This window comes from Drechmeria coniospora, chromosome 02, assembly GCF_001625195.1.
Source record: "Drechmeria coniospora strain ARSEF 6962 chromosome 02, whole genome shotgun sequence".
NCBI lineage: Eukaryota > Fungi > Ascomycota > Sordariomycetes > Hypocreales > Ophiocordycipitaceae > Drechmeria > Drechmeria coniospora.
The window spans coordinates 1,146,523-1,162,121 of record NC_054390.1 but is presented as its reverse complement, the minus strand read 5'-3'; the positions used below and the strand labels follow the sequence as shown (position 1 = coordinate 1,162,121).

General features: G+C 56.2%; 7 protein-coding genes across 7 annotated transcripts; 1 reads left to right on the top strand and 6 right to left on the bottom strand.

Annotated features, from left to right (window-relative positions):
- Positions 1-466: 466 nt before the first annotated feature.
- On the bottom strand, positions 467-1,492 carry DCS_03599 (uncharacterized protein; the record flags this gene model as incomplete). The annotated part of the gene is made up of 1 exon (XM_040800917.1): positions 467-1,492. One exon carries the CDS (start codon positions 1,490-1,492, stop codon positions 467-469), a length of 1,026 nt encoding a protein of 341 aa, XP_040655950.1.
- A 3,633-nt stretch (positions 1,493-5,125) lies between these two features.
- Positions 5,126-6,083, bottom strand: DCS_03598 (50S ribosomal subunit protein L15; the record flags this gene model as incomplete). Its single annotated transcript, XM_040800916.1, has 2 exons — positions 5,126-5,699; positions 5,764-6,083. 2 exons carry the CDS (start codon positions 6,081-6,083, stop codon positions 5,126-5,128), a joined length of 894 nt encoding a protein of 297 aa, XP_040655949.1.
- A 968-nt stretch (positions 6,084-7,051) lies between these two features.
- Positions 7,052-8,793, bottom strand: DCS_03597 (alpha-1,2-mannosyltransferase Kre5; the record flags this gene model as incomplete). Its single annotated transcript, XM_040800915.1, has 5 exons — positions 7,052-7,393; positions 7,448-7,853; positions 7,930-8,016; positions 8,071-8,469; positions 8,534-8,793. The coding sequence occupies 5 exons, from the start codon at positions 8,791-8,793 to the stop codon at positions 7,052-7,054; spliced, it is 1,494 nt and encodes a 497-aa protein (XP_040655948.1).
- A 1,456-nt stretch (positions 8,794-10,249) lies between these two features.
- On the top strand, positions 10,250-10,765 carry DCS_03596 (uncharacterized protein; the record flags this gene model as incomplete). Its single annotated transcript, XM_040800914.1, has 1 exon — positions 10,250-10,765. One exon carries the CDS (start codon positions 10,250-10,252, stop codon positions 10,763-10,765), a length of 516 nt encoding a protein of 171 aa, XP_040655947.1.
- A 478-nt stretch (positions 10,766-11,243) lies between these two features.
- On the bottom strand, positions 11,244-12,126 carry DCS_03595 (cytochrome c oxidase polypeptide IV; the record flags this gene model as incomplete). The annotated part of the gene is made up of 4 exons (XM_040800913.1): positions 11,244-11,408; positions 11,504-11,763; positions 11,870-11,968; positions 12,036-12,126. 4 exons carry the CDS (start codon positions 12,124-12,126, stop codon positions 11,244-11,246), a joined length of 615 nt encoding a protein of 204 aa, XP_040655946.1.
- Positions 12,127-12,975: 849 nt separating this feature from the next.
- DCS_03594 (uncharacterized protein) lies at positions 12,976-14,577 on the bottom strand (the record flags this gene model as incomplete). The annotated part of the gene is made up of 4 exons (XM_040800912.1): positions 12,976-13,327; positions 13,418-14,096; positions 14,164-14,299; positions 14,344-14,577. 4 exons carry the CDS (start codon positions 14,575-14,577, stop codon positions 12,976-12,978), a joined length of 1,401 nt encoding a protein of 466 aa, XP_040655945.1.
- Positions 14,578-15,184: 607 nt separating this feature from the next.
- DCS_03593 (uncharacterized protein) lies at positions 15,185-15,493 on the bottom strand (the record flags this gene model as incomplete). Its single annotated transcript, XM_040800911.1, has 1 exon — positions 15,185-15,493. The coding sequence occupies one exon, from the start codon at positions 15,491-15,493 to the stop codon at positions 15,185-15,187; it is 309 nt and encodes a 102-aa protein (XP_040655944.1).
- Positions 15,494-15,599: the final 106 nt, after the last annotated feature.

Genomic DNA, 15,599 nt, shown 5'->3' with positions numbered 1-15,599 from the left:
CCCAGGGCAAGCCGTTTGGGTGCCTTTCAGATGCAGCAAGTACAGCACATAGCAACTTGATCAAATCATATCAGCTTGGCATTTTTTAGAATTGATTCGATTGAATGGAAGAATCGGCCGGCTTGATTGAGTTGATTTATGATGAGCGCTGCTATTGACTTGATGACTACCGGGCAGAATGCATAGAATTGTGTATGTGCATTTGCAATCGACTGACAATGATCTTTGCCATGGTTCCAAAATGGTCGCATCGACTCGACCATGAGCCTAAAAGTCTCCAGGAAGGCCCCCCCATCTGCCATCGTTAAAAGCTGTCAAGGGATCAAGTTTCAACGCGTTGTCGAGGATGTCCTTGCCGATTGACCAATCAGATGTCGCAAAAGTCATGCCCGTGTAATAGTCATGCCCGTATTCCAACTCCCAAATTTACAAGAATTGCCAAGTTCGAGCTTAGTTATTAGCTATACTAACTGTCTAGAGTAACTGCATTATTGAACGGCCAGCCAATAATAATGGCATCCAACGGTGACAGCTCGGGTTCCTCCCTTTTCCCATTTTTACTGCTTTTACCTTGAATGGCAGCAAAAGGACCCCCTGCGCTAAACTCGGCATTTGGAACTGGTTGGGTGTCGTCAGTTTGAACCCATGCAGCATAGGGCTTCCCTCCGCTATATAATGGAAATGAGATCGAGCACGGCACTGGCTTTGGTCTGTTGTCTCCACAGAATCTCGTTGTAAAGTCGGTCATCTGCTGGCAATCTTCCTCGGGTGTTATGCCCGAGAAAAACCGGCCCGTCCGAGTACATGCGTCACCAAAGCCTTCCAAATCATCTTCACGAAAAACACCTGCGCATGCTATCGACGGATTGGCCTGACACATTCCATCAATTGTAGCGTAGAAAGCCACTGTATTTACGGAACATTTTCTTCCAGGGCGACATGGAAAAATATCGCCTTGTGTTTCCGTGATTGCTTCGGTGGAAGTATATTCGTTTCTGTATGCGGCAGAAATCTTGAACCCGGATTCCGACGAATAATCCGAGCCAACAGTCCAGCCTGTAGTCGTGGATTTTATTTCTGCCGAAGCTAGTTCGTATTTGTAATTTCCGTCAACCCCAGAATTATTAATAATAGCTTTGCCTTCGGCAGTCGTGTAATTGATGGAAACCTTGGCAGATTCGGGGATCATAGTCCGGCGCGCGAAGAAATGAAGCCTTGCGCAAGAGAAAAAATTAAATCGACTTGGGCAGGGTTCTTCCAATGCGTTAAATATGCCAAGGCCAAGCCCGTCAGGATTAGTATCTATGGCATCGTAGAATGGCGGATTATCCTTGTCGATAGTTACCGACTTTGCAAGGTAATCAATCTCCTTATCAAGCCTACTTTGACTGCGAACCCTATCTTGACTTGACGTGGAAGTTTGACCAATTATTGGCGAGCCGTAAGCCCACAGATTGAAGAGGAAGGAGGAAATGAGAGTCCTAGACACCATCTCGATGGTGAGAAATGTGGATGTCAGTCGGTAACTAAAGATAGACGGGGAGGAAATGCTGCGATATATGTTGTGATTGAATCGTAAGAATCTGGATTGTAGGTAATGTAGGTTGGGAGACACGAGGCGGGTGACGGCCTTATATACCCACGCAGCACTATGATTTTGCACTCATCGTCATTGATTGGGAGGAGTAACGTTGGAGTCCTTGCATGGAGAGTCTGGGGAAGGAAAAGCAACTAAGATCAATCAAGACAGAGTAATACCAACCCCGCGAATTGGTCGTTGAGACAGTGCGGGAACAATGCTCATGCAATAAATTGAGCGAATTGCGAGCTGGACAGAAACTGAAACGCCATGTATTCTACGCTACCACTCATACATTCTTTCATCCGCCTGCAAACATGTAACCTGCGGGCGCAGCTATTCGAATACGGATCAATGCAAAGCTACCGTAGAGGTAGGAGCAGCATGCACAGACTCCTAATTGCGACCATGTGGTGTGGTCATCTGAGCTGGGGAATATCGCGGTCGCACAACAACGGACTAGGCGTGTCATAGAGCTTTGCGGCAGAAAGCCCCAGTCCGATATCGCCTATTCTTGGCAAGCGATAAGCCAACTCGACAATGAGCTTGAAGAGACATCTACCCCTAACGTAGCTTAGACCATCTCTCTTCTACGTAGACATGCAGCAAGCCGGATTTTTCACTTCTTCGGTAATCATTCAGTTTACTGTACTGTACTCGACTATTCAGTCTTGTCCTATCCAGCGGGGCGACGGAGGCACGTCCTGATGTTATTGGGGCGATGGCAGGCTCCGTGCAAGTCCAGGCGTGGACTTCCTCGTCCATTTCAAAACCAGTCACAAGGGCGGTTCCAGCCCGACCACAGCAGGAGAGCTGATAAACATGAGGCCCTGTTGACGTCGAAGCAAGCTGGGCCGAGGGTGTTGTGGGCCCATCGTAGTTCACTAATACTCCGTCTCAGGGCGAAACTATCATACTCAGCCGCTTCGTCCTATGACTCTTTCGAGTGGCATTTCCCCCACAGTGGGGTGGAAAACACGAGCCTTTCATACCCGGCGAAGTGGGCTCTCCCCAGGTTCTTGTCGAACCCAACATGGCGATAGCACGAACTTAAAGTATGCTCGCTTATCAAGACCTAGCTACTTACTAATCGCTCGTATGACTTTTTTTTATTTGGAACATTACTCGTAAGAATTCGAGATGGACTATAATACTAGCAGCCTCAACAGGTATAGACTACGCAATCCAATAATAAAATCATATTCAAGTTCTCTTTTGGAGTCAAGTACCGTCACAGAATCGTTATTGCCCCCCCTGCCGTCGCTCCGCCATCTTACCATGAAGTTAGTTGACTGCTTGCATGCACATATTACGGTTGAGGCACTAGATGTACGTTGGCGCCTACTTCTGGACTAGTCTCCCATCCCGTAGCTGTACGGAATGTCGGAACGTGGAGTGTTTGCATAAAGCTGAAGTGCCGATGTCGATTGAATACGAACGCGAAGGCGAGCATGTGACGGTACGGCCGCCCCAAGTGTCTTTCCGGGAATGCCCCTTGTGGCCAGCACGGCCGCAAGTCGACGCATGAAGTACGGCTGCCTTCAGACATCTGCAGATGAATGCATTCCACGAGCATCTCTACTATTTTCGTGAACATGATTGCCTTTTACCGCCATTTTACTGCGCAGAAGTGCCCGCCAACCCTGCGTTGAGACCTGATGCTGCGCAATGATCCGCCTATCCCACGGGGGCGCGAACAATTCATCGCCCCTGTTACCGACTGATCGCAGGACGGTCTGGCTCATTCTCGGGTATGGACCAGGGAGATTAAATAGAGCAGACTATTACCTTACTGATATCTGACTGCTAAGGGATACAAGGAGATGTAATGGGATACTTACTGTTGCGATTTGTAGTACGATGGTGTCGAGGAGCGGCTGAGTGACGTAAGAGAATACAGCAGTACAGGTACGGTATCCCCTCCCCTATAGCTGATTATATCAGAAGATTGGCTGTTACACAGCATATTGAGTGCAAACTCATACTGCTTACTCCGTATACTGTCGTGGCATTCCTAATAAATAGGGGAGACGCTACCAGCCACATCGTCAACCAATTAGCCACCAAAGTTAGCGCAAGTACGAGCCACAACCGGTCTATGGCCCATGCAAGACTGTCACGGAGTTTTACTCCGTACAGAGTTGGAACAACGACTCAACAATAGGATCAAAAGACTACAATCGGTTACGCCTCGTAACAACTAACAACTTGGAAGCCGTTGTAGGATTTGGCGCTCTTCTTGGGTGCCTAACTGTCACGGAGTATTATTACTCCGTACAGAGTTGGATCAACGACTCAACAATAGGATCAAAAGACTACAATCGGTTACGCCTCGTAACAACTAACAACTTGGAAGCCGTTGTAGGATTTGGCGCTCTTCTTGGGTGCCTAACTGTCACGGAGTATTATTACTCCGTCCAGAGTTGGATCAACGACTCAACAATAAGATCAAAAGACTACAATCGGTTACGCCTCGTAACAACTAGCAACTTGGAAGCCGTTGTAGGATTGGCGCTCTTCTTGGGTGCCTAACTGTCACGGAGTATTATTACTCCGTACAGAGTTGGATCAACGACTCAACAATAGGATCAAAAGACTACAATCGGTTACGCCTCGTAACAACTAACAACTTGGAAGCCGTTGTAGGATTTCGCGCTCTTCTTGGGTGCCCAAGGCACCCGCCCCTACTCCGCTATTGCGCCTATCAGCTCCGTTCCGTTGACCTCCTTGTCTTTTTTTCTCCTTCCTTTTGCCTCGTTATACTTGCCAATGTTTGATTTTTCGCCGTACGAATTCGACCCTCACGCCGCCCATGCTGCGCCTGCTTCCTAGGTTTGTGACCACTTTTCGATAAGCCGACCGTCCCAATATTCTTCTCCGTGGACTAGTCACCCAGCGGCATGCTCGTTGTGTTTCTTCTCTCAAGCTCAAGAGCACCCGCCGACCATCGGTGAACGAACTGTGACATCTCCGCCTATGACGGGCTCTCCTTTGATGACCGAGAGAGGATGCAAATGCTCGCAATTTTGCCGTCATGAAACATGGCTCGACGCGTGATATCGAACGCATACCGCCGAAACTGGACCCTCCATATTCCATTGCGCCTACTTACACCTACTTGCTGTGTCTGTGCTCCGTAGTGCCTGTGTCGCGCGTTCAATATCCGCTGGCTCGAACGGCCCGTGGTGTACGCCGTCTTGAACAAACGAACCATTGTGAAGTCGATCCGCCACGTCCACTCACGCAACACATCTCCAGCCAGTGTACCCATTGCGCTTCCGGTTAAATCAGGAATGGCAGAGGCTGAAATCCCATGAGTGTGGGTCAGCATGTGTGCGTCGTGAAGCTAGAGGTTCGGAGATCCGGGGCCGCCATCACACGTCGCGCAGGATGTGAGGGATACATCCTCTCTCATGGGATCGATATCTAACGCGCCTGATCGCATCCAATGTACAGTATTTGTGACATAAAACGGCCCAGCACCTATGGCCGTAACAGTACCTTTCATCATCGACAGAGTCTCGCCCCACTCGACCATACCGTTACCTACCACAGCGTTTCGACAACCGCCTTCTTCTCCGTCTTGACCGCGCTCTTAATCTTCTTCTCACCGGGCACCTTAAAGTACAAGCTTGGCGATTGGCCTGGCGCGAGCTGGTAGCTCAGGTACCCCCTGTGTGCCGGGTCCCGGTAGTACTCGATATCCGCTCGACTCGTCGGGTCCGGTAGCCTGTACCGGAACGGAGCCTTCCTCGCCTCGGCCAGCGCCGGCTCGACGTGCTCCTTGCCCACGGGTAGCGGTTTTTGCGTGTTGATCGACTCGCCCGTGAGCAGCCGCTTGATGGCCAGCTTGGTGTAGTATCTCGTCACGACCTTGCCGCCGGCGGCCTCGATGGCCTCGATGGCCCCAGCCGAGGCTCGGGAAACCATGACGTCGATTGGCTGCTTGAGGCACTCGGAGCCGCGCGAGAGAATCTTGACGCCGTCCTTGACGCTTCCCAATAGCTTGCTCTCGATGAGCTCCTTGGGCGTGATCTGCTTCGTCGGATCCAACCGTCCCTGATTGATCCAATCCTGGATTTTGTCGAGGTTCACTTCGGCCATCTTCGGCGCCCTCCTGCTACCCTGTGAGCAGCGGAATCCGACGTTGGACTTGCCTGGCTTTTTGCCAGATGCGAACTGACCTATTCGTGAAGCCCATGCTGCCGAGCTTCACGATCAACGGCGTCTGGCCACCCTGGAACCAAGGGTTGACTTTTCCATGCTGCCTCTGACCCTTGTGACCTCGCCCAGATGTCTTTCCGTGCCCAGAAGAGGGACCGCGGCCGACGCGCTTCTTGGCGTGAATGGCTCCCTTGTTGTTGGTCAGGTTGCTCAGGATGGAGGCCTGCCGTGTTTGTTGGAGCGTCAAGCCAGCGAGGCAGGCTGTCAGCGAGCTAATCGGTGCGCTCGCAGTGGCTCTGCAGCACACGGACGTGCTGGCTCGTAGTATTCGGGGAGGCATCGTAAAGTAGCTTGATGCTGTCGCGGACACCGTTGATCGATTCCACAGGCCGGTTTTTTTGCCCTGATGGGGGTTGGCGAGTGGCGAACAGCGCCCGTAAAATTATGCCTCAGGCCGCCACAACTGGGAGGACAAGATGATATTTACTGCATCGCACAGCGCTGGCCGCCCCCCGCCTCCACCATTGTCACCTATCCATGAAAGCACATGTAATTAGAGTTGACCGCGAGAGTAAAAAGATGGATCGGAATTGAATCAAGATGTCACTGCAAAAGATGGCCAATTCACTCTTTGCGAAATAGTCCAATTGACTTTTCATTTTCCTCGTCTCGTGGAACGACCACTCTCCCAGCACACGACCTGCCGCCGCCTCTCTCTCGCATGGTCCGCTCGACGACACAAGGGTGAGCGAGCACAGCAATCGGGCTGTCTTGCCTGCGCAGAATGAAAGAAAGGAGGCACGGCAGCTTATGCATGACAACAAAATCTCTACTACACTCGCTTTATTGAAACAAATGCAAACCTCACATCCATCAGCGGTACAGGGCAGATCCAGCGTCTCCCCGTCATCGACAACAATGATGCGTGTAGTCTAGCATGTCTCGCGGAATCCATCCCTATCCTAGATGTTTCGTGTACCGTAAGGCTGAGTTGCTCATACCTTAAAAAAGACGTCCGCGTAAAGAGCAAAACGCCATCCATTTCCTTCCAGACGTCGCTGCGTATAGATCTGTGTGCAATCCGACTCGGCTACCCACGAAGCGCGACGGCGGATACAGTCGGCTCCTGGGGAGGGGAGGAGGGGGGGGGGGGGGCGCCCGTGGCCATTCTTGCAGCTACTGCCGACCGAGGGGGGATGCTGCTCGTCGTTTCCAAGCGCCAACATCCATTTGTCGGTCCCCTCGCAAGGTGACAGGCGCGGCGCTGCATTCGGCGTCTCCGTCTCTGCCGCCACGGCATCCTTCCGCTCAAGGGCTCGCCCAGCCGCCGGCGACGTCGACCCACTCGGCCAGGCATGAGCCTTCCTTGCCCTCGACGTCGACGATGTCGGTGTCGCATCGGCAGCGACAGCCGACGCCGTTCTCCTTGACCTCGTCCCAGTTCTCCCAGTACTGATCCTCCTCCACGCGCTTCTTCTCGTCGACCGTCGTCTTCTCCAGGAACGGCGTGCGGGGCAGCTGTCGAGCCGGCGCGTTCGCCGGGCAGTGTTGAATCGTCGTATGCCTGTAGCCAAAGTCTCGGAAGTAGTGGATGTCGCGAGGAGCGAGAAGGGCTCCGGCGGCGAGGGAGTGAATCGGCGCGTCGCCCCACTGCCATCTGTCAGCGCCCGGCGTATCGAGTGCCGCGGGGGATGCAAAACGTACCCGTTCCATCCAGAAGCCGCCGCTTCGGTCCATCATCTCGAAAAAGTCGTTGTACTCCTTGCTACGGAACCAGTCGAGGCGGGCAATTTCAAAGTTGGACCAGAAGTGACACATGTTGTACTTTTCCCCCTCCATCGCCTCGGGGTCGATCTCGGGTGCCGTGTTCTTGTTGGGGTCGTTCTGCAGCACCTCCACCGGAAGGTTCGGGTCCTTCTTCTTCTCCTTGTCCTTGACGGGGTCCTGCGGCTCGATGAACATTTCCCAAAGGCCCTTGGAGGTGATGTTGTTGAGCCGCTTGTAGGCCGAGGCGTAGCGGAAGATGTTGGGGACCGTCTCGCGCAGCTCCTTGACGGCAATGGTGAAGCCGTACGTCTTGTTGTGCTCAATCATCTTGAGGAAGGGATCGCTGAGGCGGGCGTGTTGGCATGCCGCGAACGAGGGCCCGGGCGCGGGGAGGGGGAGGGGGGGAGGGGGGTACTCACTAGGTAATGTCACAGAAGTAGGTGATCTCGGGCTCGACGCGCCAGTACCAGTCGTACTTGAGGAGAAGCTCGTGATTGTAGAAGAAGCTGCGACACGTCAGCCTCGGGTCCGCTCGAGGGAGGGAGGTGGTGTCCTCCTACCCAGAGTAGAAGCGACACATGGCATGATAGCTTTCCAGCCCACCGTACATGACGGCGGCGTCACCCTGCTTCGCGATCCCCTCCTTGGCGACCTTGGGATCGATCCAGTCGGGGAATCCCCACGTGTTGGGGGCGACCTTGCCGAACTCTACCTTGGCCGACGTGTGGTTCCGGACCGTCTCCTTGAACTTGTCGTCGAAGTCGCCGTCGTTGAGGAAGACGTAGGGGTAGTGGTACCAGCGGTTGAAGTGACGCTCGACGGACTTGATGGATTGAAGGACGCCCTCGAGCTCCTTGTTTCTCGCGAGAACGACAAAGGCGGCGTTCGCTCTCGGCTGGGACGTGTCGGGCTCGAGGCAGCCGGTGACGAAGACCTTGTCGTGCTTCTCGCTGATTTTCCTGCACGCGAACCGAGTTAGCGATGCGGGTGCCTCGTCGGCGCGGGGATCGTCGTGCGGCGAACCGAATGGCCGGCGGCGCGCCGGCGGGCATCATTATCCTGCCCGTCGAGCTGGGGTGTCGAACGAAGAGGAGCAGGATGAGGATGACGACGAGCAGGGGAAAGACGACGACGACTCCGAGGGGCACGGAGATGGTCGAATTGCCGCGCAGGCGCAGCGGGCGACGGAGGAAGGCAAAGTGCGACGCGAGACCTTTTCGCCTCGACGACGTTCGCTTTTCGTCGTCGAGAATGGGCAGCGTCGGTTCCGCGGTCGGCACCATCCTGGAGGCTCGATGGATGAGATCCATGCTGACGGCGAGCTGCCTCGGTGGCAGTACGGACGAGCCAAGGCCGGATGCCGTCGGGGATGCGTGTCGCTGGAGACGCGGGAGACGATCCTAGGAGCAGGAGCTCCCGTCCGACGTGGGGAGGGTTGGAATGGGCGGGATGCAAGGCGAGGGCACTATCGAAATCAGGGGCAGACGATGGTAGGATGGCTGGAGCCGACCGGCAGGGGAACGGATGGGCGCGAAGAAAAGCTCGAGGCCAGTGTCCGGGACGACTGGCGTTGCCCGTGCCTCTACCCTGCTGGTTGGCGAGCGATGGAAGCGATTCGACTCTGGCGCCGGCGAGTCCGTCGTCGTCGGGCGTGTTGAACGAGCGGCAGGGAAAACAGATCCCAGGATGCGGCAAGCGTTTCGCTGCTGACCAGAACAGCTAGCCTCGGCCGTGGCGACGACGCGTCCCAACCACGGAGGCTTAGCTAATGTCGGCGGAGAGCGGGCAACGAGGCCTCGAAGCCGTCCAATGGCACGCCGACGTCGCAGTGTCGGATGGGCGGACGCACGCGGGACGGGAAAGGGCCGGGAGGACACCTCGTCGTGATGCCGAAAGGAGGATTTGAGGTGGTGAAGGAGCAAGGGCAATGACAGGGCGAGAAAGGCGAGTACGAGAGCGAAAACGAGAATCGAAGTGGAGGCGTACTTACTGTACTGTACAGCAGCCTGCAGCGGATTGAACTGCACTAGAGTGGTGCTGGCTGGCCTAAGACTAAGTGCTGTAAGTACTTACTGTACAGTGCTTACGTCTGACCACGTAAAGCACCGGAGCAGGATCCACGCGCAGGTGAGCCAATCAGGATGCAGGCCGTGCACATTCCCCCGTCCTCCGCTGCTGCACGTTGCCAGCAAGCCGAGATAAGGCTTGACCCGCGGGTCAATATACTTCCAGGGCTCCGGCATTGCCGCTGGTGCTCGCCTTTGACCTAGGGGCTAGCAGGTTAGCACTTGCATGTGCATGTACTGTCGCCGGTTGCCTTGCAGGACGGTACTTGCATGTACTTGCAGTATTATCTGCATGCAAACCTTGGGTGCCGTATGCGCAGCCTACAGTACAGTGCAGTACAGCACAGTACAGTACAGTTCAGTGCAGTACAGCACAGCACAGTACAGTTCAGTGCAGTACAGCACAGTACAGTACAGTTCAGTGCAGTACAGCACAGCACAGCACAGCACAGCACAGCACAGCACAGCACAGCACAGCACAGTGCAGTACAGCGCAAGTATTACTCAGCATATATAATTCGCCAAAACCCGCCATCTAATAGTTGGTATCGCTGCAGGGAACTCGGGGCGCCCTGCGACAGAACCACACATCTCTCTCAGGGGAGAGACTGCTATTCATTCTGACCAGCGAGAGCCATCCTCCATCAACGCATGGCATAGCCTTGGCGTCACCATGTCGCAGAAAGTCACCTCCAAGAACTTGTCGTACAGCTCCTCGCTCCCGCCGTTCCTCGCAGCCTTGCGGGCCCAAACATCAGGAAACCTGGGCCCCGACCCTCTAGCCGCAGGCCGACAGCGATCCGCCAAGAAGCGGTCGAGCAGTGAAGAGGCCGAGGACGCGCCCCAGGTCGTCGACGAGCATGGCAACGCGTTGAGCATCGAGGTTGACAAGGACGGTGCCGTCAAGGAACCGCCCGTGCAGGACGACGAGGAAATCAAATGCAGCGATGATTCTGCGACGAAATCGGGCGAGAAACGAGAGGCAGAGGCCAAAGTCGCCATCGGTGGTCGAAAGCGCAAGGTGGGCAGACTGATCGGAGACGACGGCGTGAACGAGGCCATGCCGCCAAAGGAGGCGTCGCAGCAACGGAAAAAAGACGACAAGCAAGCCGAGGCCTCGAGGGAGAAAAAGGTCAAGAAAGTGGCAAAGAAAAAGGTCAAGCTCAGCTTTGACCAGGACGACGGTTGAGACTTTGTGCACTGTCGAGGAGGAACGCATCAGCCATGGCACCACCCGTGCGAGCCCGAGGCCGGGAACGCATTGTGCTGTCCATCGGATTCCGAGCAAGCCTGGAGAGCGCTGCTCGCCGACAGGCCAGGGACTGAGCTCGCACACCGGCGCTTCGGGCCGCTTCGGGCGACTCTGGCCCTCGGAGCGTGCTATACTGCGGCGCAGCTTTATCCCGCATCAAGGTAGCCTCGACGGGGTGCGACGTAGCACAACCCGGCGGACAGGCTTTCATGACCTTGCGGAGAAGCGACGCAGGCACCCTACGCCATTGCTAGAAGTTGTAAATTGAAAGAGCGAACAGTTCGCCGTAATCTACAGGACCGCATCCGTTCGATCCGTTCGACGGAGCCACGCGAGGTGCACATCCGCATCCACCCCCCTGCCACGTAATACATGAATATTTTGACCCAAAACGTCGGCTCGGTGCTGTCGTCGTTTATCGGTAGCGGTACTCGGGCTTGATGAAGTCGGCAAAGGTCTTGGGCTCCTCAATCTCGGGGCCGTGGTGGTGGCCGTGGTGATCGTCCTGAGGGCCGACGTAATCCATCTTGTAGACGCTGCCGCATTCGGGGCATCGCTCGATGGGACGCTCACGGGTCAGCTGTGCGTGCGAGAAAGACGGATTAGCATCCAAGTCAACAACGACTGGCCGGCCGTGCGGTAGGCGGCGGCGGCGGCGGCGGCGGTTGCACTCACGCCGAGCCAGTGAACGACGTGAGAGTCGGCAGGGTATCCCGTGCAACCGGCGAACTGCTCCTCGCCGGCGGAGCGGACTGAAATGGGGTTCTCCATCGTCCCCAGGCGGCTGGCATCCAGAGGGCGCATGTCGAAGATGTCGACACCCTCCATCTTGCCGAGGATTTCGAGACGCTCGAGACCGGTGGCTTGTTCGAGATCGGTGGGAACAGTGCCAGGGGCGGCACCGGGGCCGAGAAGATCCTCCTCAAACTTCACCTCTGCATCGCAAACGGTTGTGTCAGCAGTCTCCCGACTTTCGTCCGGTGCGGGCCGAGATTCCGTAACCGACGACGGATGGGCATCAGGCACTTGGGACGCACGCACCTTTGAAAGTCTTGTAGCTTCCAATCTTCGCCTCGGAAGAGCCGGCGAGGGCAGCGGCCTGCCCCTTGGGGCTCGAAGGGCCGCCCTTGGCAGCTTCGCCTGGAGCATCGGGTTAGCTGCGACGTGAGACCAGATTCGGGCGGCGGCCGTCGGGAGCATTGCGTACGGCGAACAAACGAGGTCGCAAAGGAGCGGGTCACGGCGGGCGCGACGGCGGCTCGGCGGGCCGCGGTGAGGACGGTGCGTTGAAGGAACATGATGTGCGCTGTGAGAGGCGATGGCGGAAGGGAGGTGAGAGGTTGCCGTCGAGAGATTTGCGAGGATGGGCTGACTGGATAGAATCCAATCCAAACGAGGTTCGATGGGCCGATTTCCCGTTGGCAGGGAGAATTGGCCAATCACGGCGAGGTCAATGTCATCACGTGATGTGGAAGCTTCGGCTTTGGCGAACAATTGGCAACCCGCCTTTGAGCCACGCATCGGAACCGCCGCAGGCAGTTGGTCGTTGCCGGAGCTGACGAGCGCCAGAATGACGCCTGCACAATCGTCGAAATAGCATAATGATGTGGAAGGATAAAGAAGACACTACCGTGAGATTGGCCCATGTATCTGGAGGCCAACCATTGATCGGTTGGTGGGACGGTTGTCACGACGCGTCAAGTGGTTAAGTGGATGTGAATGAGAGTGGATGAGTGCCATTCACCCTGACCCTTGAACTCCCTATATATTCTCCCAGGCTTCGGCATACTATTTTTCATTACCGAGTCTCGAACGAAGCAACCGTGAAATTTCATTTTCCACCCAAGATGACTACGCCCAAGCATTGTGAATGAATCGTGTACACATTATGAACAAGAAGCGACTACGAGCGGGTATTCCATGTGCACGCCCAAGCCCCGACGATACCGAAATAGAGCGATGACTAAAAACCAATCATCAAGGCGTCACACATCATCACCCAACAGGAAAATGGTGAAAAACAGGACCGAAAGTGGTTTGCATCTGGAACCCAAGTAGAGTCGAATGGCGAGGGACGGTTCTCGGCTCAAACACGAACATCTGCATCGCTGTCTGGAATACTGTTCAGTGACGCCCAAGGTCACGCACTACGGGGGGGGGGGCTGACCGTGCTTGAAGGAGCCTGTCGAATCCAGGCCGGACTTTCCGGAATCTTCGAGAACGGAATCTTTTGATGTTCGATCGGAAAGCTGGGGCCATCTCTCGAGGGAGGTATCCTCCTTGCCGGTCGTTTCCACACCATGGGCAGCGCTGGTGTCGAGGTATTTCGGGAATAGGCGTTGGAGGATGAGACGGATGGCGGGCAGACATGCACAGATGATGGCAAAGGTGAGTTGGATCACGGCCCAGCAGACGACCATCCATGAATCCCACGTCATGTTGCTCGAGCTGGCATAGTTGACGAGCGATGACAGGCGCACGATGGAGGCGACGGTGACACTGGCGGCCGATGAGTCTCATGCGCAGGAGGCGGTGTGCGTATGCAGGCGGGGGACGAGGGCAGGAGCTGGATGGGGGTAGGGTACGTACAAGATTCCGACGAGCAACATGATGGCGACGGCCACCTTGTCCTTGCCGTCAAGGCTGCATTTTCGGACCTGGCTGAGGGCGACGGCCATGAGCCAGAGATAGATGGCGATGCCAAAGGCGGCGTTGGCATATCCGAGGGCGTTGACATTGACGCACTGGCCCGAGCTTGTCTCCATGTACTGGGTCCAATAGTAGCTCACGGGCGTGCATTGGAAGATGGCGGCGAACACAAAGGCGAGACCGTAGAGGAGGTTGAAGATGGCGGTAGCCCAAAGGAGGGGGCGAACAGCGAGGTCGGGGAAGACGTTGACGAAGTAGATGGCGAAGCATATGTTGATGAGAGCGACCTCGGCAAAGTACAAGACTTCGGCGACGTAGTACGCCCTGAAAAAGGCAGTGAGATCGTCCGGCTGGACGGTCCAGATGTCGGTGCCCATGCCGTTCCCCGTCAGGCCACGGATGCTGACGACGACGAGGGCAACGTGGAGGAAGACGACGAGGAGAAGGAGGAGGTCGTCGGCGGCGAGCCTCTTGGTCAAGCTGAAGAACTGCTGGAAGACAAGGCGGACGAGGACGAGGAGGATGGCGACGGTGCTCAGGACGATGGTCATGATGTTGAAGCTCGACGACTTGTCCTGCACGGGGGCGTCGCACGCCAGGGCCGTTCTGTTTCTCATCCCTGGAGGGCGGGTTGGTTCGATGCTGGGCAGGAGGAGCGGATGGGGTCGAAGAGGGGCGAGACATACCGAGGACATCGGCAAAGGAGCAAGATGCGGCGATGCATTCAAACACCTGCGATTCCATGACTTTGTCCGTGCACATGCACGGGGTATTGTTGATCTTGCATGTTGAGTCGTTGACGGTGATGGCCAAGCATGGTATCTGAATCCCATTGTCAAGCACGTCAGCTCGGGTGTCTTGCTCACGGGGACGCCCGCGATGCCGAGAGAGAGGGCAGGGTGGACAGAGCACAGGGACGGAGAGGACAGCAGAGGAGAGGACAGCAGAGCAGGGGAGAGAGTGGAGGTAGTACTGACCGCACAGGCAGGCGCGGTCGCTAGAATACTCGCGAGCGATGACGGGTCCGTGGAACCGAACTGCGGCCGACCGGCTACCCCTACAGCGACGACGAGGGCGACGAGCGTGCTTCTCAGGTTCATTTTGGGCAATGGTGGCCAAGGTCAGTTGACGGATGGATGGATATGAACGGAACGGTAATGATAATGGTAAAGGACTAAGTGAAGATGGCGGTGACGACGAGTTGAAGCCGAACACGAAGATGTGCATGAATGAACATGAAGATTGATCTCTCGTCCAACACAGGTCGAAGAGATTTCTTCACACGAGTCTAGGCTGCGGCCGCCTTGGACTCTCCGAGGTTACGATGCAGCGCAGAGGGTTCGGTCGGGTCGCATCGATCACGACGGTCAGCGGTTGAGCGTCGATGGTTCCGAGGCAGAGAGGCGAGAGCTTCGACGAGCTTGCTTGGGGCGACCATTCAATGCTGGCCGGTACCGGGGAGCATCTCCGACGGGTGCTCGTGCTCGTGGGGATATGGCTATCGACCGAGCTGCGGAGGAGAGGCGGCGGATGGCGGACAGGTCGAGGACAAGGAGACGTTGAACCGAACCAGAGGGGACGACCCAGCGTTCTCATGCCGTCGTCTTATTCGGCAGGTTCGCCATGCTCGTCGGCGGTGACAAGGGAGAGATTCACGCCTCGAGAACGAGGCATCGACTTTGTGGCGCGCACCGAGTCCCGTCTATCTCAGATTCGGTCGTCGCTGGAGATGGGGCTGAAGCCCGAGAGGGCGAGGGTGGTGTGCCAGTGGTGTGCCAGTGGTGTGCCAGTGGTGTGCCGGCGGCGAGCCGGTGGTGCGTCGGGTGGTGTGCCAGTGGCCGCTCCGCTGGCGCGTGCACTGTGAAAACCGGCTCGTCGGGGCCACGGCAGCGGGGCTGTCGACGACTTGGGACGGTCGCCTTGGAAGCCTCTTCCCGCATCCAAGGATTCCGGCGTCGAGCGGGTCGACATGACGGACGACGACGACGTCAAGGTTTGGCTGCTGCTTGGAGCCATGCTGGAACGGGACCTGAACCTGGTCCGCCGACGCTTGACAGCGTTCCGACGAATGGCTCCGACGAATGGCAGCGACGGGAGAAGCGGTTCCGAATTCCCTGCCACG